Raw genomic sequence first — 24,130 nt, forward strand, 5'->3', positions numbered from 1 at the left:
CTTTTTTGTATCCTGTGACCCAGTGAAAGCAAAGTCACTGTTTCTAGTTCCAAGAGTTCCTACTTCTATCTTTTCTTGCTTTGCTGACTGGCATGCTCTTCTCTCAACTTTTTCTCTATACAGTATCAGAGGGGTTAAGAGGACTCATTTCAGCATGAAACTAACCTAATCCAAATTTTGAATCTCTCTCTTAATATCTAAGTGACCTTGAGTAAGTTACATTACCTGTCTATGCCTCATTTCCATCATCTATGTAACCAAAATAATAGGACCTAACTCATGAGAGAATAGGAGGAAGATTCAATGTGATAATTATGTTGAAGTGGATAATTTATTGTCCAGCTCAAAATAATCAGCAAGTGGAAGCCAGTATTCACCACTGTTGGAGGCCTGGCTTCAGTGACATCCCTTTGTGAGGTCTGCTGTTTTCCTCATGTGCCTGAGACTGCTAGTTATCTACCCAATATTTATTCTTTCCTTCTTCCTTACTATTGGAATCCTGATTTGGTCAGAAATGAAAATATTAGAAAAAACATTTCTCAGCCTTCTTTGGAAATAGCGGGGGCCCTGTGACACTGTTCCAGCCAATGAAATTTCAGTAAGTCAATGGGTGGAGCTTCTGGGAAAGCTCTTTAAAAGGGGGCGAACCAGCTGGCATGCATCTTTTGCCCTCTGCCCTTCCTCCTGTTTGGAATGTGGCTACAATACCTAATGCTCCAGCAATCATCTGTGTGCATGAGAAAAAGAGAGCAAAAAGGCAGGAGCCGGGGTTTCTGATGACACCATGGAGTTGCTCAATAAGCCCTGAACTGCCTATATCTAGATTTCATTTTATGGCAGCTAAAATAAATAAACCTCTAACTCATTTAAGGCACTATTTTTTGGATTTTCTTTCACGTATCTTGACTTTTGGTCTTTCTTTCAGCGTATCTTGATTCCTACCTGATATGACTCAGCTCTTAAAGTCACCTCTTCTCTCTGGGAATTTCTATAGGGCTTCGTCTGTAGCTCTCTCCTAAGTATACTCATCTTTTCTATTGGACTGTAATTCCATCAGGAGAGACCCACGGCAGATTCATCTTGGTTCACACTACCATACTTAGCACAATGCCTTCATATAGGTAAAACTTAACACAAAAGCATTATATAAACTGCAAAAAAATCACAGAATCTCTTATCCAGTAACTAACTACATCAAAGACACACAGAAGTAATGGTAACATTTTAAATTTTGATTAAAATAAACATATTTTTATGAATCACTCAGTATGTTATAGATATGGCATATTGTTAGATTTGATCAAATTATATATACAATATGTCTGAAGTTATTATTAAAAGTACTTAAAAGTAATTTGCCACTAACTTGAAATGCTGGTATTCAACTAGCCAGCTGTAGAATATACATGTACTTATAGTCTGCAAAAGAGGTTATTCAAAATATCTTTATTTTAGATAAAAATGTTGAAAATATGTATTACCATCCTAATAGCTCCACCTTTCCCACGATTCTTCACCAGCGTTATCACTCGTACTTTGTCACTTCCGTATTTCTGGCAGTATTTAAAAGCTACCTGTCAAATTACATAAAAGTCAGACAAAATTAACTTGGGTTCCAAGATAGTAATATAACTGGGTTTTGCATTTTGGCTTAAACCCTGCTATTCCAGTTGCCTTCTTCCGGTGATTCGACTATATCCACCATACATTTTGGTGGCCCAGGGGAGTTGTCGAATTCCTGGTGCCAAGATCTGACACTGACTTTCTAGGTTGTAGTCATAATTCACTTTCCTGCAGAGGAACCACCAGAACAGGCAGCAGCCGTCTCTTATTCTCTTGACTCCTCTACCTAAGCTATTGAGCTGCTAAAAAAATAAAATCCACGTGCTAACCAACTATTACAAACTTGTGATCAGGCCTCCAGTGCTGCTTAATGACTTATTTACTTGTCAGCACCTGATCTTATTCCCAAAAGCCTGTTTGTATCCTGGACCATTTCCCCCAAATCTTCTCACTCAAATTCCGTTCTCTCAGCAGATATTCATACCGAAACCTGTTCTCTTCTGAATCTTCACTCTCTTCCTCTCCACTGGCTCCTCAGCCTCAAATGTCCTCAAGACTCCAGCATCCTAAACTCTTCCTTTGAAGACTGCATTGTTATCATAATTAAGCACCTGCCATTACTCTTTGATTCATAAGCACAGTCACGAAACAGTGATCTACAGCTGCTATCTACATCTCTTCATCACCATTTAGTCTTCAATCCACTGTATTATGGCCCACACCCTTTGCTTTTCCACATTGCCTTTCTCTTTCACTTCTCTCCATCAATGGCACCCTCTCCTTTGACACGCATTTCCATGGGCAGTTGCGAAGTTATTTTCATCTGGTGTTTACCCTCCTGTCAGACCAGCTTGAGATGCAGCTCAAATACCATCTCTTTTTCCTAGCTTTCATGACCATCCTTACCGGTTCCCAAAAAAGAAAATACAATTCTAACAATATGAGCTCCTAAGGCATCTTCCCATTCACTTGTTACATAATGTAATTACAGACCCTCCCCAAGAGGCTGTGAGCTACTTAAAGATAAAGATTAATATTTCTACTGCCTGACACATGGACTTGGTTAATTTCCACAAAGAGCAATAATCCTATATGCACATTCCTAGTATAGCACTGGTAGCTGCCTGCCCAACAAACAATGCCTCCTTCTTCCTTGCTATTATGGCCCCAATCTTGCATAGTGACAGTGTGTGCAGTCCTAGGAGATGAATTATGCTTGGTCTAAATCCTCTTTCCCAAGTACTTTCCCAGCCCCCCTTGCAGGCATAGGTGGCCATATCACCAAGTTCTGGCTCATGAACTCTACGAGAGAGTTGGGGCTTCTGGTAAAGATTTTTTCTCCCAGTTAAAATGGAGAGAGGCACACAAAGATAATTCTTAAAGTCCTGGCTGTTTCTTAGTGCTTCAGGACATGTGATATTTTGAGCTGTGGCCATTCTGTGATTAAGGAGCACATGAGAACTGAAAAGATGGGGATCTGGCAAGCTGACATTGTTCAAATGCTGAGCCAACTCCTGAAGCGATGACATTCAGACTTCCTGGTGTATGAGAGAATTAAATGCCTTTTATTACCTAAGCTCCCCATGAGACAGTTCCTAACTAATAAAAGTATCTAACACATTGTGCTCCATTTATCTGGTTCATATCTCTAGTATTAGATGAGAATTCTTGAAGGCAGAAGACAGGTCTCCATCTTTGCATTTTAGTACCAGTCACAGCCCCTGACTCATGTTAATGGCTCAAGAAAGGTCTATTCAGAGAACATCTATTAGAGTTGTAGATGTTTGTCCTGGAATGGCATAAAGCTTGACAGTCACCAAAAGACTCCAAAACCGGGAAGATGAAGTCATTGTGCAAGTAGCTGAACTAAAAGAAACTTTACCAGGCTAGGATGAAAGGCTCCTTCCAAAGGGGATGCTATCTAGCTTCGAAGAAAACAAATACTGTTGAAGCCATTCCTGTTTGGAATGCACGAACACTGAAGCTTTACAGTGTGCCCTCTGGACACCACAGCAGCTGCTACTTGGCCACTGTTTGTGAATTTAGTGCATGCTGAGTGCTCACCTTTCTGGTACCTTGTATTATTTAAGGGTATAATAAATACCATTGTACAACTGCAACACTCTTATACATAGGATTCTGTGCATAAATTCTACCTCCTAACTTTAAAACTCCCTAAGAACACGAATTATATCTAAATTTTTTCTCATAAACCTCACAGAGTGAGAGACATAACATGCAGACAAATATACAACTTAGGGGAAGCTAGCTTCTTCTTTTAAATAAAAACTTCTACTAAACATGATTTCAAATTTTCTAGGTCTTCCAACCTCGGGAGCAAATGCCAATCTCTCCCTCACTGATCTTTCTAGGAGAGCAACCTGCCACTCACATGCCAAAGGGCCTCTAAGAAAAGCGCTCTTCAGGGAAAGCTGCTTTTCCTCAGCACGGTGGAGGCTGCGTCCGTAATCTCAGCAGCAGGTGCCTGATATTTATTTTCTAGGTCATTCCCTTCATATATTAATGAGTTGCCGGAATAGTTTGTGTTCCTATCTTTCATGTCATACTTACTATTCAAAGGGCAGCACTTACTCTTCCTAAAGTGGATGCCACCAACACTTTCTGGCCTCTAAGCCTTTGTTTACACTTTTTTTTCAATCTGAATATATTAACCTCCATGTTCCTAGTCATAACCATCTTTAAAGGTTTAGTTCAAAAGTCACTTCTCTTTCTCTCAAATTCTTTATAGCATGTTATTTTCAGCCCCACTTTTTATCTGCGTTATAGAATTTGTAGGCATGCTGCACACCTGTCCTGGAGGCTCCTTACACAAAGGGGCAGGCTCATGTATCTGTATGGTCCACCCAGGGCCTAGCACCTCGTGTACAGCTGGTATTTAATGAAAATCATTACTGATGAATAATCAAGTGAATAGATGTTTCCCTGTATATTTATTTTAAGGTCCATCATGTTGCTATTTAACAAAAATATCAATAGCACCATCAATGAATCTTTTATTAAAGAAACATGAATGTCAAAGAAGAAAATGTGAAGCATTCTTAATATTAAAAACATTTAGGTATTTGGAGAATAATTTATCAGGATCAATGGCAAGATTTCACAAGTGTACTCCTGCAAGGACTATCGCCCCTAGGCCCAGCAGTCACAGGTGCAGGAACACAGGAATGAGGGGGCTAACACTAAGACACTGTTGCCTCCCAGGGGTGAATCTAGAAGGGGGAATGCCAAAGGACACACCTGACCCCAGTGGTAGACACGAGGGCATCTTCCTGTTTGCATGACTGCTCTGGAAACTGTAAGGCAAGGTGGAGCATGAAGAAAAGAATCACGCTTAAGAAAAAAGGAACCATCAATCTGTAGGCAAACAGAGTTCCCCAGGCACCCTGGGGCACCATGTTGTTGTGCATGTTTTCTCCTGATCTGGTGACCCTCAAAGCTTCCCCGGTCTCGTGGAGCAGTGTAACAGCAGGATATTTTCTGCTTTCTATAAACGCAATCTCTCTGCTTTTTCTACTATTCACACGATAACAAGGGGGAGTATCTGGCATAGCTTTAGGGTTCTCTGAAAAGCAGAGGTAAGATTTTACATTTGCTAAATGATTCTGTATTTTCTATCTACTGGAATTCTAAAAGTAAGTGTACTTACCTCTGAGGTCTGGTCTTTGCTGCCATCATCAACTACTATCACCTCATAAGTGAAGGTGGGATCTTGTTTCTGCAAGAAGCAAAAATAAAATACCACAATTTGGTATGAATGCCATCAAGAACTCTAATAAAATTGTAAAAACTTTAAAAAATAATTGTTTTAGGTTGATGTCTATAAATATGAATATAGAGAAGTACACAAACTACATAAGATAAACAGGCCAAGAACAAAAAGGAGGAGAGACATGGGGTGAAAGTAGAGGGTGAGTACTGACTGCATCTCCGCGGGCCTCCTGCTCTCCTTGTGGCCTGCCTGCCCCATGTTGGCAGGAGCAGCCAGGTTCTTGTGGTGCGAGCACGTCTCAGAGAGGCTTCGAGGTGTATGAGAAAAAATCCCATGAGGTCTGAAGTCAGAGGGTGCAGATTCCAACCTGACTGCACCACTTCTTAGCCTTATGACCCTGGGCAAGTGACATTTGTGACTTGTTTTGTTATTTAAAAAAAACACAACCAAAAGCGCCCCCAGAAAACCTAGCCCACATGGCTGTTGTGAAGATTACATGCAAAGGAAGAAGCAGAGCCTCAAATATAATAGGGGCTCAATTCTCTTCCTCTTTTCTTTAAATTGAATTTTTGAGTAAGGCCCCCTCCTTTTGATGAATCTTTTATTTTCCCTTTACACAAAAAAACCTAAAACCAAAGTAAATCGAAACAAGTTTTCTAAAAAAAAAAAAAAAAGCAGGAGCCACGAAGCTCACTTGTTTTCTTAAACTCTCCAAGGAGATTCCAACAGCAGCTCATGCTACAAAAGCGGGGCACATATTACTTTTCTTCTCTTTATGCAGGGAAAGAAGAGGAAAATAAATGAGGGGGACTCTTCAGAATAATAAATAATACAAGATACTTTCACCCTAATTATAAGTCTTTTTCAAATAAGTGTCTTTTAAAAAGTCACAAAAGTAAACACAGCATTGTGCTGTCATACAAAGCCTGCCAACATACACTGTCACTCGATTTTAAATATCATCAGGCAAGACAGGATGAAAAGCAGGTGGGAGGGTATATAAGAGAAACTTCAACTTTCCAGTTTCTGGGGTCAGCCACCTGCCTCTGGAGGTGGTGTGCTACGTGCTGGGCTTGCCTGCTAACAGCTGACCATGGACAACAAGCTGAGCACGGGGTGGCCCAGTGATCGGGATGGCCCGAGTGTGGCTCGCACTGCCTCTCACAGTGCATCTAGCCTGGGGTCCACAGGTTGGTGACCTGGTCTAGTTTTAATTGGAGACCTGATATTGAAAGAGAAAACCTGATACCTGTCTCTTCTCTAGATAGCTCAGAGCTTCATCCATCATTACAGGCACTTAAAGAAAAAAAAAAGACATATTAAAAATTGTTTTTGAACATCATTTACCAAGCCCCAGCACACTCAGTTTACGTACGGGAAAAGTCTAAATAATCTAACAAGCCCCTCTGGGACCTTCCCCCAGTGGCCATTCCCATCCGGAACGACTGTCTTCTGTTCACATCTGCTATTACTTCTCTAGACACTTCAGTCCCACTACTTCACGAAGCTGCTCCTACGCTTTACAGCTGATACTCATTTCCCCTCTTCTGAGCTGCAATAACCAACTACGCACTCACCACAGCCCACACCCATTAATGTTCTCACAAAGACAGTAAAGTCCATACTTTAAATTTCCCTTTCTTCCCAAATTACCCCTTACAGAAAAACCAAATAGGGCTTACACCGTTTTTCTTCATTGTATGAAGGCACAACAACAGAAAGCTGTTTGGTAGGTGAGTCCCATATGCTGGGTAAAGTTTCCTTCTGCCCCCTGGCGTTTAAGAAGAACTTCTCTTGCTCATGTCGATGAAGGTCTGGCATTTCCGTGGCAGTTATAAACGCAACAAAAGAAATCTAAAAGCAGATATGTTAACAAGAAACTTTGTTACGCTGTATGCCTTAAACTTATACAGTACCATATGTCAATCATTTCTCAATAAAACTGGGAAATAAAAAGAAACTATGTTATGTTGCCCCTTTTCGTTACATTTGTTATTTTTTTGTGTGTGGAATATTTACTCTCAGTTTTTAGCCAATTAACAATGGTCTGGAGGTGACTCCAAAATTCAAACCAGTCAGTCCTCTACTTATGAATTGATTATTGTCCTCTTTTCCATTAATAAAGTACTAATGGCTTAGGAGGGTCTTTGTCTCTTCCGACCTGTCATTCCCCAGGTTTCTGTCATTCTAGGTCATAGTAGGGAACAGTGACTACCGAAGTGCAATCTACTCTTAGATGACCTGAATGCCCGATCCCTGGCACACACACAATGAGTTCCCATCCCTACTTGGAGCCTATATGTGACGGAGGACAAGCTCGTATTGCAGTGGAATGCGTGGCGAGAGGGCAGACCTCCCATCTAGGACCAGACTGACCCAGGATACGAAGGGAAGATTCCCCCAATCCTCGTAGTATGAACCACTAATGCTTGGGAATATGTTCTTGATACTTAGCTCAGATTTGAATTCAGAATGCAGTATTTCCTGGAGTACAGTATCAGACTTGTAGGCTGTAGGCACCATGCACTACTAACATTATACAGCTCCCTTTGATATTCATTTGGGAGCTAGTTTTGGAAATACCATTCTTTGTGACATTGTCATTGGTACACTTTCTGCTTGCAAAACAATCGATCTACAAATTTTTGGAATGGTACTCATTTGTAATTTGATGAGCATTTACAATATTCCATCGGGTATAGACTGAAATTGAGTATGCCTCTGATTGGTTTGAGCATGGAGGCAGTATCCAGGCCAGTGGTTAAGAGTTCCTGTTCTGTACCCATAGTGTCCAGATTGTGGTTTCTGAATCCAATTTCCCACTAAAAGTAACCAGTGCTCTTAAGAGGAATGGCTGATTCAGGTCTGGGGCAGGAAATGTACAATGGTGGAACAGCAGTCAGACCAGAAAGCGAGGAAGGCTTCAACGATTGTGAGGGCCACGCCAAAAGGACAAAGGAGCCAATGTGAGGGGCTCCCACTGGCCTATGATGGGAGGAGTTGAGCATCAAAAAGAATAATTACTACAGTGGATTGAAACACATGAAAATATTTTATATTATGGAATCACAATGATCCTAAAAATAAAAAATTAATTGGTCACTTTTGCAAAATGCCAGAGAACTATCTCATTATTTTGAAAACTTGCTTTTTATCTTACTTGTATATATGAAAAGTATTTCAGGGTAACTGAATAGCTGAGTCTAAGGTTTTTTTTTTTGTTTTTTTGAGGAAGATTAGCCTTGAGCTAACTGCTGCCAATCCTCCTCTTTTCGCTGCGGAAGACTGGCCCTGAGCTAACATCCGTGCCCATCTTCCTCTACTTTATATGTGGGACACCTACCACAGCATGGCTTGCCAAACAGTGCCATGTCCGCACCCGGGATCTGAACTGATGAACCCCAGGCCACGGAAGCGGAACGTGCGCACTTAACCACTGCACCACTGGGCCGGCCCGAGATTTTTTTCATTATAGAATTCTAGGTAATACATGAAGAAGGAATGAAATAATTACAATATTTCACTTTGCAACTCATAGCGAAACAATGGATTTAGGTAATGATCATCAATGACTGCTAAAACCATTAGGTTAATGAGAAGCTTTATAACTGGTGGGTCAGGCTAACAAGTCCTGAACCCACGGACCCATCTTAACACCAGCGAAAATTAGACATTCTACGCCTTCTAATGTGATAGAAGAGGAGGTGTTCGGCATCACTCACACACTTTTCTTGATTAAAAAACTCAAACATGCATTTGACCAAGTCTGTAGATGTAACTACTAGCTTACAGGAAATTCAGGAGACAGAGTAAGATGCTAAAAGGCACCAAGGGGATGCAATCACTAAAATCTAAATTGTGAGAAATGACACAGGACAAATGACCACTTATCGAAGACAAGGAAAATGAAAAAACTGTAGTAGTTGTTACAGATTACGAGACTAGAGACATGTCCGTCAAGCGCTACATGTGAATGCTGACTGGAACAAACTGACTATACTAAGACATACATGAGGTATTTGAACTGACGGGATACTTGAAATCACTGAATAACAGTTACACTTTTAAAAAATCTGTGATAAGGGCTGGCCCGGTGGCGTAATGGTTAAGTTCACGTGCTCAGATTCAGTGGCCCTGGGTCTGTTGGTTCGGATCCGGGCGCCGACAGATATTAGCTCAGGGACAACCTTCCTCAAGCCAAAAACAGGAAGATTGGCAACAGATGTTAGCTCAGGGCCAATCTCTTCGCCAAAAAAAAAAAAAAAAAATCAGAAAGGAACAGGGGTGGGGAGAAAGTATGTATGGAGGATGGATATATACAAAACAAGATTAGTTGTGTTTTTGGGGGGTGGGGGTGGGGAATGATTTCCTGCTCTCACATTTCAAACAATGAAGTTCTACTAGCTGTGTTCCATTTGCATATACGAGCTCATCTCTCCAACCTGAGGTTACTCACCAGTCACTGGAGCTAATGATGATAACATTTATACCGGTGTTGTTTTAAAGATGAAGTAAGACAATCCCTGCTAAACAGTGACTATAACACCCACATATTGTAAGTACTCAATAAACGTTGCTCTTATAATCACTTCAAGCTAGTGGGATCAAATACTTCCAGTACAACCTCATAAAACGTACACATTTAAATTTGTGCAACAGATTCAACAGAAGACTGATTCAATCTAGGAGTCTGTCAAACTCTGCCCCACAAAAAACCTGAAAAACCCGAAATCTCCATAAACCACTAAGGGATACAAATCACCAAAGACATCAGGAGACATTGGTTTTTCGCTATTGAAACTGTTTCCAAGCTGTGATCTTACAACATTTCTGGCAAGACCGCAGAGTGGCCTTCCTGGCAGCGTTATCTAGGCTGTTAAATCTGAATATCAAGGAAGCAGAAACCTCTCCATTCACCAAGTAGATGGCAGGCTCATTCCAAATTACATGGGCTAAAGTTCACTTGGCAAATTTTCTACTACTTATGGATCAGCAATAGAACGTTTGTACATAAACTGTGTTTCCGGAGTAATGGCAAAGCAAACCTGAGTTTGAATTCCACTGTAGTGCCTCATTTAGAAGCAGCAAATTCAGGGCGTTTAATTCCGAGACATAAAGACCCCCAGACATATGGCAACAACAGGCCTTGTCTATCCTGCTCTTCCTGTGTCCCTCGAGGGGCTTCCTGATCCCGATTTATTCCAATCCGAAACAGACGGCTCCTGTCAGTGCTGTCACCGCTATTCGCGTAATCACACACTTTCCAGGGACTCAAGACCTCGCCAGGTAGGGCTAGACCCGCAGCGGCTGCAGCCCCGGAGGAAGTCTTGCAGAGGTAGGGGCGGACCCGGCGGGCCGGCAGAGGGTCCGGGGACCAGGTGGAAGCGAAGACTGGGTGCGCACGTCCCCGAAGGAACAAGCGTACAAGGCTATGAGCACAGAAAGAGAGAAAGCTCCGAAAGAAAAATAAAGAGCAGAAGAAAGGGGGTGTGAAATTCCAGAAAGCGAAATTCCGGCTCGGGGGAAGCGTGGTGAAAACCGACACGTCGAGGAGCCGGCAGCGCGGCGGAGAGGATGCCTGGGAGCCGAGTGTCCAGGAGAGCAGGGAGCCCAAGCCGCGTCGGCCCCCAACCCCTCTCCTCACCAGTATTAGGGCTGAGGCCAGCAGCGCCGCGCCGAGCCCCGCCAGCTGCAGCAGAAGCGGAGCCATCCTCCATGACCCGGCCGCCGCCGCCGCGCTCCTATCCAGCGCCTACACACACGCGGAAGCGCGCCGCCAGCCCCGCCTCCCGCACGCAGAGAGGCCGCGGGGCCGAGCGCCCGCCGCCCACAGCGCCCCCGCGCGGCCACACCCGGGACCGGCCGCCGCCCACAGCGCTCCCGCGCGGCCAGAAGGACACGTAGTAGCTCTTGTGCGCCAGGTGCTCAGACCGTGGAGAGGCAGGCGCTGTTCCCTAGTAGGGTTGCCAGAGTCAGCAAGTAAAAATATAGGATGTCCACTTAATTCGAATTTCAGATAAGCAACTAATAATAGTTTTTTAACAACCTTATTAAGATATAATTCACACACTAAACAACCGACTCAAAAGATTTTGGTATACTACGTTAACTTTTTAAAACTGTGAACAAAATAAAACATAAAACTCTAACCATTTTAACCATTTTAACTGTACAACACAGTTGTATTAATTACATTCACAATTTTCTGCAGCCATCACCACTATCTATTTCTACAACTTTCCCTGCTCCCCCAGGCCCTGTTAACAACAAAGTAACACGCACTATTTCAGGCTCACTCAGTAAAAAAATACTTTGTTTATCTGACATTCGAATTTAATTGGATGTCCTGTATTTTATCTGGGAACCCTCTCAAGGAGGGAGGTGGAAGCCGTGAGCCCCGACACAGCCTACGACACGAGCCGCTCCGTTGGAACCCGCTCTGGGACCTGCAGAGTGGCACCGGTGCGGCTGAGGAGCGCACAGAACGGGACCGTAACTGTCGGTGCTGGAGCAGGTTGCCCTTTACCTGGAGACGGCAAGCCCCGGGCCCGGCCTATGCAGGAGGCGGGAAAAGGACGCAGAAACATGGGAATACTGCTCAATACTCAATACCCGATTGTTTGCTACAAGGTCGGTTTTGTCTTAAACTCTTGAACTACCAGACTGTTTCTGAGAGCGGCCCTCTTTAGAAACAAGTCTTCACTTCACTAATAGCAGATTCGTCAAAACTCGTCGACGACAAGGAAACCTAGAGGCGAGTCTGGCTAGGGGCGGTCGAAGCGAAGCAGGGCCGGGCCCCAGCCTCGCCGCGCGCCGGCCTTCCGCGTCCCCCGCACGGGAGCAGGGCTCAGGCGTCCGTGTCGAAAGTGCGCCGGCGGAGCGGGCGCGTGGGCCGGAGGCGCGGGGTCGCCCCGGCGCAGGCGCAGGCGCGCGGGAAGATGGCGGCCGGGTTCAAGTGAGTGTTGGTGGCCGGCGGGCGCGAGTTTGTATCCTGGCGGATGGCGGCTTCCTTTAACCCTTAGCTGGGATTTTCTCACCTGGAGGCCATTCCACTAGGTCCCCACTTCTTTCCTCCGCGGAAGCAGGCGACAGGCGGGAGCACCTGGAGGTGGTCGTAGTGAAAGGAAGGGGAGCTTCCCCGCCCGAGCCGGGAGATGGAAGGGACTGTGCGTGGACTTGGGTGCTCGCGGCGAGCGCGTGGCTTGGTGTGTAGCGGAGGCGCGGCGCCGGGATTCCTTCGTGTTCTCCCTTTCCCGTAATTTGTTTCTAAAAGGACTGTACCTTGTTCGGAAGGTTTTACCTAAACCTTCTTTGTGCCGCTCTGGTGTAGCCTATAGATTTTCGTCCTCAGTCAAGTTTTTACATGAATAAAATAAATAGGATTCCAAAGGAAACCAAATATATGGAAAGTTATCTTTGAAACCGAGTTCATTATGTATATATATATGTTTTAAAGTTGATTCTTAACAAAATTTATGGGGAGTCAAGTAACTAACTCCTGGAATTTCAGAGTACTGTGAGCCTAAAAATACATTCGACAGTTATGAAGTAAAAACGAAAACATTTAATCTCTGATCTTTTTAAAGTCGTACATACTGCTTATAATGGTTTATTGCTTACAGTCATAAGTGAATATGCTAAATTTCAGTGAAATTCAGATAGTGAAGATAAAGATGTAACTTTTTTTCGTGCTCACTAAAAATCTCTGCTTCAGAGCGAGAGTGATACTATTGTAACACCTGGATTAATCCTTTTAAAGATGCACAAAGGCTTTGGGCCCCCATCCTCTATTGTTTAACGCAGAATTAAGGACAGCAGTTGAGTGATTGCTACTGCAAGGGTATCTGCTTTTTATAATTAGTTGCATGTGGCAGCGTAAACATCGGAATTTATGAAAGAAACAGTTACAAATTGTGGAAAGTTCTGCTGCATCACCATACTCTACCAATTTTTGGATTTATGTTAAGATTCATTAATTTACCTCAGATATGTTTTTAACATGTGTTTCAGAACTGTGGAACCTTTGGAGTATTACAGGAGATTTTTGGTGAGTAAAGGTGGTTATGTAGATGTTAATGCTTTTTGATAACAATATCTTAAGCTTCTTTTAAAGACAATTTTCATATATAGAAATATTGAATCATTATGTTGCACACCTGAAACTAATATGTCAGTTATAACTAAATTTAAAAAAACAATTTCAGGTAATTCAAATTAATCCATTTGAATTAACGAGGTTTACTGTGTTTTCTCTGGTGTGCGTAAAATATACATATAACCTACTTTCATATAAATACATTTAGAAAGAGAACTGCCGTCCTGATGGAAGAGAACTTGGTGAATTCAGAACTACTACTGTCAACATAGGTGAGGACGTTTTGAATTCTAAAATAGAATGTGGAAGTTGCTTTAGTTTTCAAAATAGAATTTTTGTTTTTTTTTAGTACTAGTAAAGAATTTTTATTTGTAAATTTTTTTTTTTTTAACTCACTGTCCTCTCAATCGATATGTTTCCCATTTTAAATTTTAAAGTAACTGTACTTTTCCCCCCTTCCTTCCTTGCAAACCTCCATGCCATGGTTTTCTTATGTGTCTTAAACTTACTAAACCTTCTGTTGCAAACCTGGAATTTTCTAGTTTGACCTATGACATTCCCAAGTTTTAGCCTGTGAGCCACTTGAACAGTATTTCAGCCAAATTCTGTCATGTTTAAGGGGTTTTAATGATTTTCTGTAAGAGATTTTTATCTGTACAACAGTCCTGTGACAGAATGAAAATGATTAACTCAAATTCAAGGACAGGTGAATAATACTTAAGAGTAATTTTATGTAGTCATACCATTTTAAAAAGACTCAAGCGAGGAATAAATTTTCATAAGCAGCTGAGATATATAGTAAGATAAAATCATACGTAGGCAAAAAAGATACTTTCTGCTGACTTTTTCATTTTGCTTAAATACTTTTCAGGTTCAATTAGTACTGCAGATGGTTCTGCTTTAGTGAAGCTGGGAAATACTACAGTAATTTGTGGAATTAAAGCGGTAGGTCTAACATATGTCTTACTGAGATTTGAGTTACCAAATTAACCTCATATACTTACTGTGTACACCTACAATTCTATTGTTGACTAGGTGGTCAGGTGTCAGTTTTCTAGTATTTGCTTTCATTTCCCAAGAGCTTTCACCTTTGAGTATTAGATAATATGATCCAAGTTTAATGAGTCTTAATTTATGAACATGCACAAAATATACTAAATGAAATCATTTTTAAAATCCTCACCACCTTTAATTTTTAGAGAATTTGGTTGTCAATTGAGAAATTGATTTTTTGGTGACATCCTTTCATCCAGTGATGGCATTTAATCTGTGCAAATGTGTAGAAAATCTAGATTGTTCAAAAGAAAAGCCTGAGGGAATAATAGCTGCCATTTACTGGGTACCTGCTGTGTTCCAGGCACCTTGTATTAGGTGCTTTACAGAATTATCCAGTTTAATCCTCAAAACAGTCATTTGAGGTATGATTTCTCTGTTTCCTGTTGTACATGAGGTTCAGTAATGTATCCGGGAACATAAGGCTCACAAATAGAACTTAGACATAGCTCTGACTCCATAGCCTGTTACTGTATTGAGTACATTGCACTCTGTGAGCTACTTAATCTAAGTTCAGATTCTCCCTCCCTGAAGCTGAAGTGATATCTTAACAATGAGATTTGAGCACTTACTCCGTGCCGGGTTTTGTTAGGGACTTTACAGCATTCTCTCATTTGACCTCATTAACATTCCCTAAAAGTAGGCTCTGTTAACTTCCCATTTTACAGATGAGGAAGTTGAATGGTAAGAAGTTAAATAACAGGGCTGGCCCGGTGGTGCAGCGGTTAAGTGCGCACGTTCCACTTTGGCGGCCCGGGGTTTGCTGTTTCTGATCCTGGGTGCGGACATGGCACCACTTGGCAAGCCATGGTGTGGTAGACGTCCCACAGATAAAGTAGAGGAAGATGGGCACGGATGTTAGCTCAGGGCCAGTCTTCCTCAGCAAAAAGAGGAGGATTGGCAGCAGATGTTAGCTCAGGGCTGATCTTCCTCAAAAAAATAAATAAATAACTTGGCCAGAGTCTCTGAGCCAAAAGTGTGGGTGTGACTTTTGAACCAGGTCAGTGATTCCAGAGCTTTTGCTCTTTACCACTCTACCATCAGTTCCTAAATCCGGCTGTCTTATCATGTGGGGTTTAAATTCAGATTCTTGCCTACTGAATGAGTGGGAAAGAGGGTGAGGCAGAAACCCAATTAATATTTAAGAGCCTCAGGTAGTTTTGACGGGTAGCATTGTAGTGTAGTCAACTGTGCTATTCTTACCTTGCAGAGCCAGTGAGGATTGGTGCCAGTGTCCACAGAGCCCCTGGCATGACTCCCCAAGCACAGTAGACACTCATGATGTAGTTAACTAGCTAGAGTGATCTTTGGTGGAGCCTTCCATAACGGACTGTTAAGCTGTCTTCACAATTTTTGAGTAGCTTCTTTCATAGAAAACATTTGTTCGTTTCTATAGGAATTTGCAGCACCACCAACAGATGCCCCTGATAAAGGATATGTTGGTAAGTTAAATGGTTTTGTAATTTTAATACAGATACTTTAACACATTTAATACCAGTAGTTAAGTCCTAGTAGTTGAGCTGAAGAGGAAAATTATTCATAAGATTCAAAAATATACAGGAATGAAGCAAACATTCCTGGAAAGTTTTCTGTGTTAGAAGATAGCACAATAGCAAGACACCGAATTTTGTACATTTCTTTATCAAACTTGCTCAGTTTTTTCTTTATACATTCAGATGTCATCAACCAAGAAAATAGACTCACTTAGGCATAGGGCTGTAACTGCAAATTTGCTTCCGTATTCTTCATTTGTACTACTGTGCTATGTTTTTTGACTTGGTCTTTATGGTAGGAAGCAACATTGTAAAATCCAGAAGAGTTGGGTATGAGTAGAGGGGCTATCTTCTGTTACAGATTGAGGTATTTTGAAAGAAATCTAGAAAACTTTTGTGAAGGCTTTAGGATCGAGGCCTTAAATAGATGCTTTTTTTTGGTGGTATTGTATGGAAAAAAAAGTTGGAAAATGTAAATTGTATGTAAGCCTGTGAGTCTTACAAAGACCAAAAAGAATATAATTGATGTATTACAATGCCTTCCACTTGGAAAAGCCTATCCATGGCCTCAGTTGCCTTTGCAGTGGATTGATAATACCTTTAACACTTCTGTAAACCAGAGGTGAAGTTTAGTTCATAGCTGCAGAGTGTTTTTTTCAGTTCCTAATGTGGATCTACCACCTCTGTGTTCGTCGAGATTTCGGTCTGGACCTCCTGGAGAAGAGGCCCAAGTGGCTAGCCAGTTCATTGCAGATGTCATTGAAAAGTAAGATCATCACGATAAAATTTGACTATCACTCATTTATAGAAAGTTTTTGACCTTTCATTTACTGTGCTCTCTGTCATTAAATCAAGTTCACAGATAATTCAGAAAGAGGACTTATGCATTTCTCCAGGAAAGGTAAGAGGAATAAAGAAGCTATGAGCTTTTATTCTGAAGTGTTTTTTGTGGGGAGAAGTGAACAGAGAAATTAAAATAACAGACCATGGTAGCCTTAAATATGGATGTCTTGTTCTTGGATGGATTTCAGTAGACAGACTCAGTCTTACTCTGTAACTATATAGCTCAAAAAAAGAAAAAATCAATTTTGACTAATTTATTGGCTGACTGGGAGCTACCTGTTAAGCTGAGGTAGGTTTTTTCCCCCTTAACTTTTACAGCAAATAATGCTGTCATTTTTTATTCCTTATAGCAGATTAATAATATGTGATCAGCTAACGTGTTTAAGGTGAATCCATACTGTAAATTCCAAGTCTGAAAACTTAGAACTAATTAGTTGACCAAAAATCTAGAGGCTTTTACTATTTGATTATATTCTAATATGTTAGCATTATAAGACCTAAACATTTCATGTATTAAGGTTTCTGTGGGAAAGTACATTTTGAGTTTCATTTGGGACTTTCAAAAACATTTCCTGAATCTGCTAACTTAGCAGCAAGAATGGAAATTCCTTCTACACCTATAGCTCCCTTGAGGGAAGTGGAGATGTTCGTCATTTGTCAGCTGGGTAGTCAAAAGCCAGCTTTAACCAAACCTCTCCACTTGTCTTGGTTTTTTTATAAAGGTAAAGCTTTTTTTAAGTTTTTGAGCCTTGAAGTTATCTTGCTTGTCTAAGCAAAGGTTCTGTGATTCTTAAGTTGAAGCAAATACCACCTTCTACCCATCAGAAGGCTTTAATTTACACTTTATGTAAATTTTATTGTAGCTTGCTTGGGTTCTATACTGTGATCTTATTTGCCTGGACTATGATGGAAACATTTTGGATGCCTGTACCTTTGCTTTGTTAGCAGCCTTAAAGAATGGTAAGCAACCTTAATAAACCTTAATAAAAGGCAAACTTAAGTGTCAGAATATTCTGTTTTGTTAAACTTTTTCAATAAACTTTTCAAAGGTTTTTGTTAAGATTTACCTATTATTCATGTGTTTCTAAATTAAAGGAAAACTGTTTCTATCCACTATATTTACCTTGATTGTTCTAAGATAATTTCTTTAAAAATAGTACTTCTAGAAAGAGGGAAAAGTGAATTACCAAGCTTAGAAAGCCATATTTGTTACCTACAGTAGAGATACTCACTTTACATATTTGCCTTTTTCTAGTACAGTTGCCTGAAGTTACTATAAGTGAAGAAACCGCTTTAGCAGAAGTTAATTTAAAGAAAAAAAGTTTTTTGAATATTAGAACTCATCCAGTTGCAACCTCCTTTGCTGTGTTTGATGAGTAAGTTAATCAAATGTATTAAAAAATTGTACATTTAAAGTAATAAATTGTTATTCAGCTTACTTTTTGGGAAATGCCTAAGGTGAGCATACATCCTAGTTTGCCCTGGACATCTGAGTTTATACCTGTTCTCCCTGCACAATGATTATTTCAAAAGCATCCTGATTAGGATGATGAATTCTATGCTCTCCCTACTTGCTTCTTGGTTTGCTTATTCCTATGTAATGTTAATTTTCAATTATTTCACAAAAGATTTACCTTAGGCTTTCTTCAGTATTTGCCAAGGACTTTAGTATATTCATAAATTAAAGGGCAAAGATTCTTACAAGTAGTAGAATTTTAGGTTGCTATTAAACTTTTCTGGTTTCCTGCCAGTTCTCTTCTAGCTCTTCTATCTGACATCAATACCTAAACTAAAATGCAGGTAGTGAGTTTAGTATTCTTCTCAAATAAAATTTGTTCCGTGGATTGATAATTTATACTTTATTTTTTAAATAGCACTCTGCTGATAGTTGACCCTACTGGAGAGGAGGAACATCTGGCAACCGGAACCTTAACAGTAGTAATGGATGAGGAAGGCAAGCTATGTTGTCTTCACAAACCAGGCATGTTCCTTCTATTTCAGTCCTAAAAATGTAAATGAAAATTCAGTGTGAGTTTCTTTGTATTAGGGAGGGCCAAATGGAATGTAGAATGTTTTATAGTTTACCTAATGTGAGTTTATGACAGTTTCTTTATCTCAAATTCCTTACATTTTTATATTGTATACCAGTGAGTGATTCTTAAACTTATGGCATCAAAACCACTTGGAGGTTTTGTTGAAACATAACTTGCAAATCTTGAGACCATGCCACTGGTTTACAACATTGAATTTCTGTGTTTTATAACTTGACATGATTTTGATCATGCAAAAGAACAGATATTAAAAGTGTTGGCACAATAATTTTTCAGGTGGAAGTGGGCTGACTGGAGCTAAACTTCAGGACTGTATGAGCCGAGCAGTTACAAGACACAAAGAAGTAAAAAAACTGATGGATGAAGTAGTTAAGAGTATGAAACCCAAATAAACAACCACCACATTTTCAAAACAGATTTGTAAAAACTGTATTTGTTACACTGTGCACAAACCTTTTATACTAAATAAATATCAAACTACATTCTTCTGAAAGATGATTCTAGTATTTCTTATGTCACTTCTGTATGTACTATATACAGTGAAACCATTTTTAAAAAGTAATGACTTAGGCAAGCCAACCCTAATGGTTTGTTAAATCATCCCCCTGTTTTTATTTTAAAATCAAAGGGCTGTGCTTCTGTATAAAGTTTGTACATCTAGCAATGTAAAATACTGACACATTTAAAAAAACCAAAAATGAAGGAGAAACTCAGAATCCTTTTGATTCAATGCTCTTATGTTTTTAAAAAAGAGAAAAAAAGTAATGCGAGACTCAGAATTTTGGAGTGGTTGGCGTGCCTCTCTTCATTTTACTTTTTGACTGGCTGCCTGTATGCCGATGACGATGTAGCTGAGCTGTTTGTGCTGCTGCTGCTGCCATAGCCATTTGATGCTGCAAGAATCGCAACTGCTGTAAAAGGGAGGGAAAAAAAAATCAAGTTATGTTAAATGTAGGCAGGTATGGAAAGGTGCTTTTCCTGAGAGTGATGAAAACAACAAAACTGAAAGGGAGATAGCACCAAGATAACAAAAAGGGACTATACCACATTGAGACAATGCACAGTCAAACAGCACCAGTGGCACAGAAGCCTGCTGAGGGCTTTAAAAATAGTTCTTGGTAAAGTTAAAAGGTATTTCTGTTACTTTGCCCTGCCAGTCTATATTGTAGTAACTCAGCAACTTCAGTTACCATTTTGTTGTATGATAGTTTATAGCAACATAAAACCACCCTGCATATTAAAGATAGTCAACTATAAAATGCTGACTTCTAAAATAATGGAATAACATTTTTCTAAAACAGTATGACATTTACTAATAGGAACACTGGTATACTTGCCTTTTTCTGCAGTACAGTAATAAAAAGTTAACCATTGGCACTTAAAACTGTCTATTTCAAAATATACTGGAAACTACCAAAAATGTACATCAATGTGCCACCAGCACTTCATGAAAGATTTTAAATTAAGGAAAGAGTATGGCTTAAATGTACAAAACATATTCAGTGCTCCAAGTTGACTAGCTAAAAAATGTCAAACTTTTACATAAAATTTGCTAAATTATTTACCAATTACTGTATAGTCTTAAAAGACAGTAAAATAAAACTGAAGGTATTTTGAGGTACTTTTGGAGCAGAGTATCTTTAAAAATGTAATCAGAGTGAAGTTGCTGGATTACTTGTATCTGTTGCTGCTGCTGTTGAAAGGCAGAGGAGAGCTGGAATCTCTGCTGAGGAAGGCTTTGCTCAGGTCTGTTCTCGGCAGAGCCAAGCTGAGACAACACTACAGAGAGGAGAAGGGGAAAGCAGGCCAGTCAAAAAGTTTGAAGGCTACCAGGGTTAGAAAAGGACAACACAGAAAATGAAATAGAAAAGTTATCAGTATGATTAATCTTAAGTATCAAATCACAGACATTTCAGAATAAATTTAGTATAGTCTCCTGTTAGTTGAGGGTACCACTGATTACAGAACTTCCTGGACATGAAAGGGAAGGGAGTAAACATGTGCCAAAGCATTGTATCCCTCTCTTTTCTTGCATCTCAATGAAATTTCATACTAATGCTATTTTGTTGAGAAGGCTTTCTTGCAAAGTGTAAACCACAGTATGCTGTTTTAAAATATAATCAATGAAATAGGAAAGGGGTTTGGGAGAAATCCAAACTACCATAATGACAAAACTGGTGAACAAGTGCTTTAAACTAAAGATGCTACAACAAGTATCAGACCATAAGCAACAAAGGTGGTGAACTGAGACTGCATTATTCCTCTTTGAGCTGGGTGGGACCACAATAATCAGTTCAACTCTCACTGTGCAGATGAGGAAACTTCAGGCCTAATGGTTTGAGTAACTCACTCAAAAGTAAGTAGTGGCAGATCTGGATCTAGGAACATTCTCATGATTTCTCAGCCTACAGGTCTTACCATTAAATTATACTCCAGCTATTTTAGGAAACTTATAACTTGTGTGGTAAAGAGTTATCATAAATTTCCATTTGGAAATTCACTAGCTCTAAATTAGAACTTTTGTTAAGACCTTGCAGATTAAATTTTAGACACTGGGAGTTGTATAGGATTCTAAAGGCATTGTAGTAAAGCCCAGTGATAATTCAAAATGTTGACAACAGGTTCATTCATTTAATCCTCAAATGCTATCATAACTTTCTTATTCATGTGGCTTATTAATTTTAATTAAATGTAAACTTCTAATTACTGTCTTCATTTGACAAGATAATCTTCATTAAAGGTAAATCTGGTTCACCATTTACTGCTAGAAGAGGTGAGCAAGCATTCAGTATAACCTAATTTTTTACAAATGATAAAAGTGGCTTACATAAATTATGTGACTGACCATTAAGTCTTAATTCATGCAACTGCAAGCTACCAGAATGAAACAAAAGATTATGTGATCTAGAAAAATGCAGTCTCAATAACCGAGGAAACCTGAAGAGTTAACAGCTTTGGCAGTTTCCTATAAGTCTGAAAATTGTATGAAATTTTGCCAACAAACTGTAACATGAAGGAAACAACTGCTGTTAATATATTGGTCAAAGCACTTTTAATTAATCAACTGTCAAGTTAATGAAAAAATCTGAGGGCCATCAATTTAATAGCTCACACATTAAATAAAACTATACTTTTTCCTAGTTACTGCTTGCAAGAGAAGGAAAAGTAGTAATTAAAATGGTGAGATACCAAATGGATTACAGATACTTTCAGTAAATTCAAGATATGAAGTTACGAAGATACCAACCAGCTGCCTGTGACTGCATAAAACTTCCTACTCCAGCAAGGTTAATAACAGCAGCGTGCTGAGCAGATAAGGCCTGTTCTTGGCTGGTTGAACCTTGTTCAGAACCCTGAATAAAAAAATAATAAATAACTTGTTTAGAAATAAAAACAATTTTGAAGTGGTGAAAAGAAACTAGTATTTTTTCCTGTATGAGGAACATCAGACTTATAAAAGGAGTAACATAAAGACTTCAAAGATATTTCGAATTAGTAAGAATAAATTTATGTATTTTAAAAGCAAAAAAATAAAACCTAATTATTCTGAATTGATTCTATATTCGTTTGTTTGATCCTCTATTAACAATACAGCCTAAGGCTTCTATAAAGCTTCATCAAAACTACTTTTTAGGGGCTGGCCCTGTGGCTAAGTGGTTAAGTTCACCTGCTCCACTGTGGCAGCCCAGGGTTTCGCTGGTTTGGATCCTGGGCGAGGATGGACATGGCACCACTCATCAGGCCACGCAGAGGTGGCATCCCACATGCCACAACTAGAAGGACCCACAACTAAATACTGGGGGGATTTGGGGAGAAAAAGCAGAAAGAGAAAAAAAAACTTGGCAACAGTTGTTAGCTCAGGTGCCAATCTTTAAAAAAACACGAACTACTTTTTAAGGCTTAAAACACTCTGCAACACTATACTGGAATTTCTAGTGAGCACAGTAAGTCAATAAAAGGCACTGTAATGGACTGTAATGGAAAAAATAAAATTATCCTTCATTGCAAATGGCATGACTGTCTAAAAAGGAAATCCTGAGTAATCTACAAAAAAGCCCCCAGAACTAACAAGTGAGTTCAGTAAGACTGCAGAATACAAGAAAAACATACAAAAGTCAATTCTATATACTAACAATGAACATGTGGAAACTCAAACATACCATTTACAATTGCTCAAAAAAAAAAAAAAAACGGGGAACTTAGGTATAAATTTACAAAACATATATAGGACTTGTATGCTGAAAACTAGCTGACTGTGTACTAGCTAGAGACATACTACACCCATGGACTGCAAAACTCACAGAGTAAAGATGGTAGGTTTCTCCCAAACTGACCTATAGGTTTAACTCAATTCCTTTAAAAAAATCCCAGCAAGGTTTTTTGTAGATATAGACAAGATAATTCTAAAATTTATATGGAAAGGCAAAGGATCTAGAATAGCGAAACAATTTTGAAAAAGAAGAATACAATGGGAAGAATCACTGCCCAATACCGTATAGTCTAAAGTAACCAAGACAGTGTGGTATCATCAGAGGGATAAATACATAGATTGGTGGAATGGAAGAGAGAACACAGAAAATAGCCAAACAAATACAGAAACTATCTAAACAAACACAGCCAAGTGACTTTTCACAAAGGTGCAAAAGTAATTCAATTGAGGAAGGATGGCTTTTTCAATAAATGGTGCTGGAGCAACTGCACATCCATATCCCACCCCCAAAAGTAAACTTTCACCTAAATCTCACACCTTATACAAAATTAACTGATAATGGATCATAGATTTAAATGAAAAACTATAAAACTGTTAAAACGGGAGAAAATCTTTCAGGCCTGGGGTTAGGTGAGGAGTTCTTAGACATAACACCTAAAGCACAATCCATAAAAGAAATAAACTGATAATTCAGACTTCATCGAAACTAAAATCTTCTGCTCTGAAAAAGATATTCTTTCCTACCACCTAAAATGGTGTCTGAAATAACATTTCAGTATATAATACAAGTTAAACATTTCAAAAGTTACAAGACATTTTTCTTGAGGGACCTCCCTGGATATAGAAAGAAACTGCACAGAAAAGCACAGAACTGACAGACTGACAGAAGAGGACACTTGAACTCAGAACTCTGCTCATGAAATAAATTAGAATAGGAAAAACGAGACCACATCCCTTCTGTAACAGATTTAGAAAATAAAAGAAAAAGCCCAAAATGCAGAAACATAACAAAACCCAGCTGGCACAGATTCTCCCCCTAAAAACACCCCACAAATCTAAACAAAATTGCAAGACACCACAAATGGAATTAAA

At 39.7% G+C, this 24,130-nt stretch overlaps 3 protein-coding genes across 55 annotated transcripts in view; 1 reads left to right on the forward strand and 2 right to left on the reverse strand.

Moving 5' to 3' along the window:
- ALG5 (ALG5 dolichyl-phosphate beta-glucosyltransferase) overlaps positions 1–12,488 on the reverse strand; it is a 42,289-nt gene extending 29,801 nt beyond the window's left edge. Inside the window, exons 1-5 of one of the 4 annotated variants that reach the window (XM_070239582.1) lie at positions 12,331–12,488; positions 6,976–7,147; positions 6,543–6,589; positions 5,231–5,299; positions 1,482–1,574 (exon numbers count right to left, since the gene is read on the reverse strand). In XM_070239582.1, the coding sequence (XP_070095683.1) occupies positions 1,482–1,574; positions 5,231–5,299; positions 6,543–6,589; positions 6,976–7,114 (348 nt within the window). In that variant the 5' untranslated portion in view covers positions 7,115–7,147; positions 12,331–12,488. Of the gene's footprint in view, positions 1–1,481; positions 1,575–5,230; positions 5,300–6,542; positions 6,590–6,975; positions 7,148–10,937; positions 11,125–11,819; positions 11,987–12,330 lie in introns of those variants that run through there. The other 3 variants (XM_005601149.4, XM_001496358.7, XM_005601150.4) reach the window with 3 other exon arrangements.
- On the forward strand, positions 12,157–19,321 carry EXOSC8 (exosome component 8). Its single transcript, XM_001495546.6, has 11 exons — positions 12,157–12,248; positions 13,304–13,340; positions 13,597–13,660; positions 14,260–14,333; positions 15,838–15,883; positions 16,595–16,700; positions 16,790–16,835; positions 17,641–17,737; positions 18,033–18,153; positions 18,652–18,758; positions 19,105–19,321. The coding sequence occupies exons 1-11, from the start codon at positions 12,232–12,234 to the stop codon at positions 19,218–19,220; spliced, it is 831 nt and encodes a 276-aa protein (XP_001495596.1). The 5' UTR covers positions 12,157–12,231; the 3' UTR covers positions 19,221–19,321.
- SUPT20H (SPT20 homolog, SAGA complex component) overlaps positions 19,233–24,130 on the reverse strand; it is a 39,465-nt gene continuing 34,567 nt past the window's right edge. For 25 of the 50 annotated variants that reach the window (XM_070239565.1, XM_070239546.1, XM_070239559.1 and 22 more), the window contains 3 exons: positions 22,076–22,181; positions 20,504–20,607; positions 19,233–19,739 (listed from right to left, as the gene is read on the reverse strand). In XM_070239565.1, coding sequence (XP_070095666.1) covers positions 19,602–19,739; positions 20,504–20,607; positions 22,076–22,181 — 348 coding nt within the window. In that variant the 3' untranslated portion in view covers positions 19,233–19,601. The remainder of the gene's footprint in view (positions 19,740–20,503; positions 20,608–22,075; positions 22,182–24,130) is intronic. The other 25 variants (XM_070239573.1, XM_070239570.1, XM_070239577.1 and 22 more) reach the window with 1 other exon arrangement.

This window comes from Equus caballus, chromosome 17, assembly GCF_041296265.1.
Source record: "Equus caballus isolate H_3958 breed thoroughbred chromosome 17, TB-T2T, whole genome shotgun sequence".
NCBI lineage: Eukaryota > Metazoa > Chordata > Mammalia > Perissodactyla > Equidae > Equus > Equus caballus.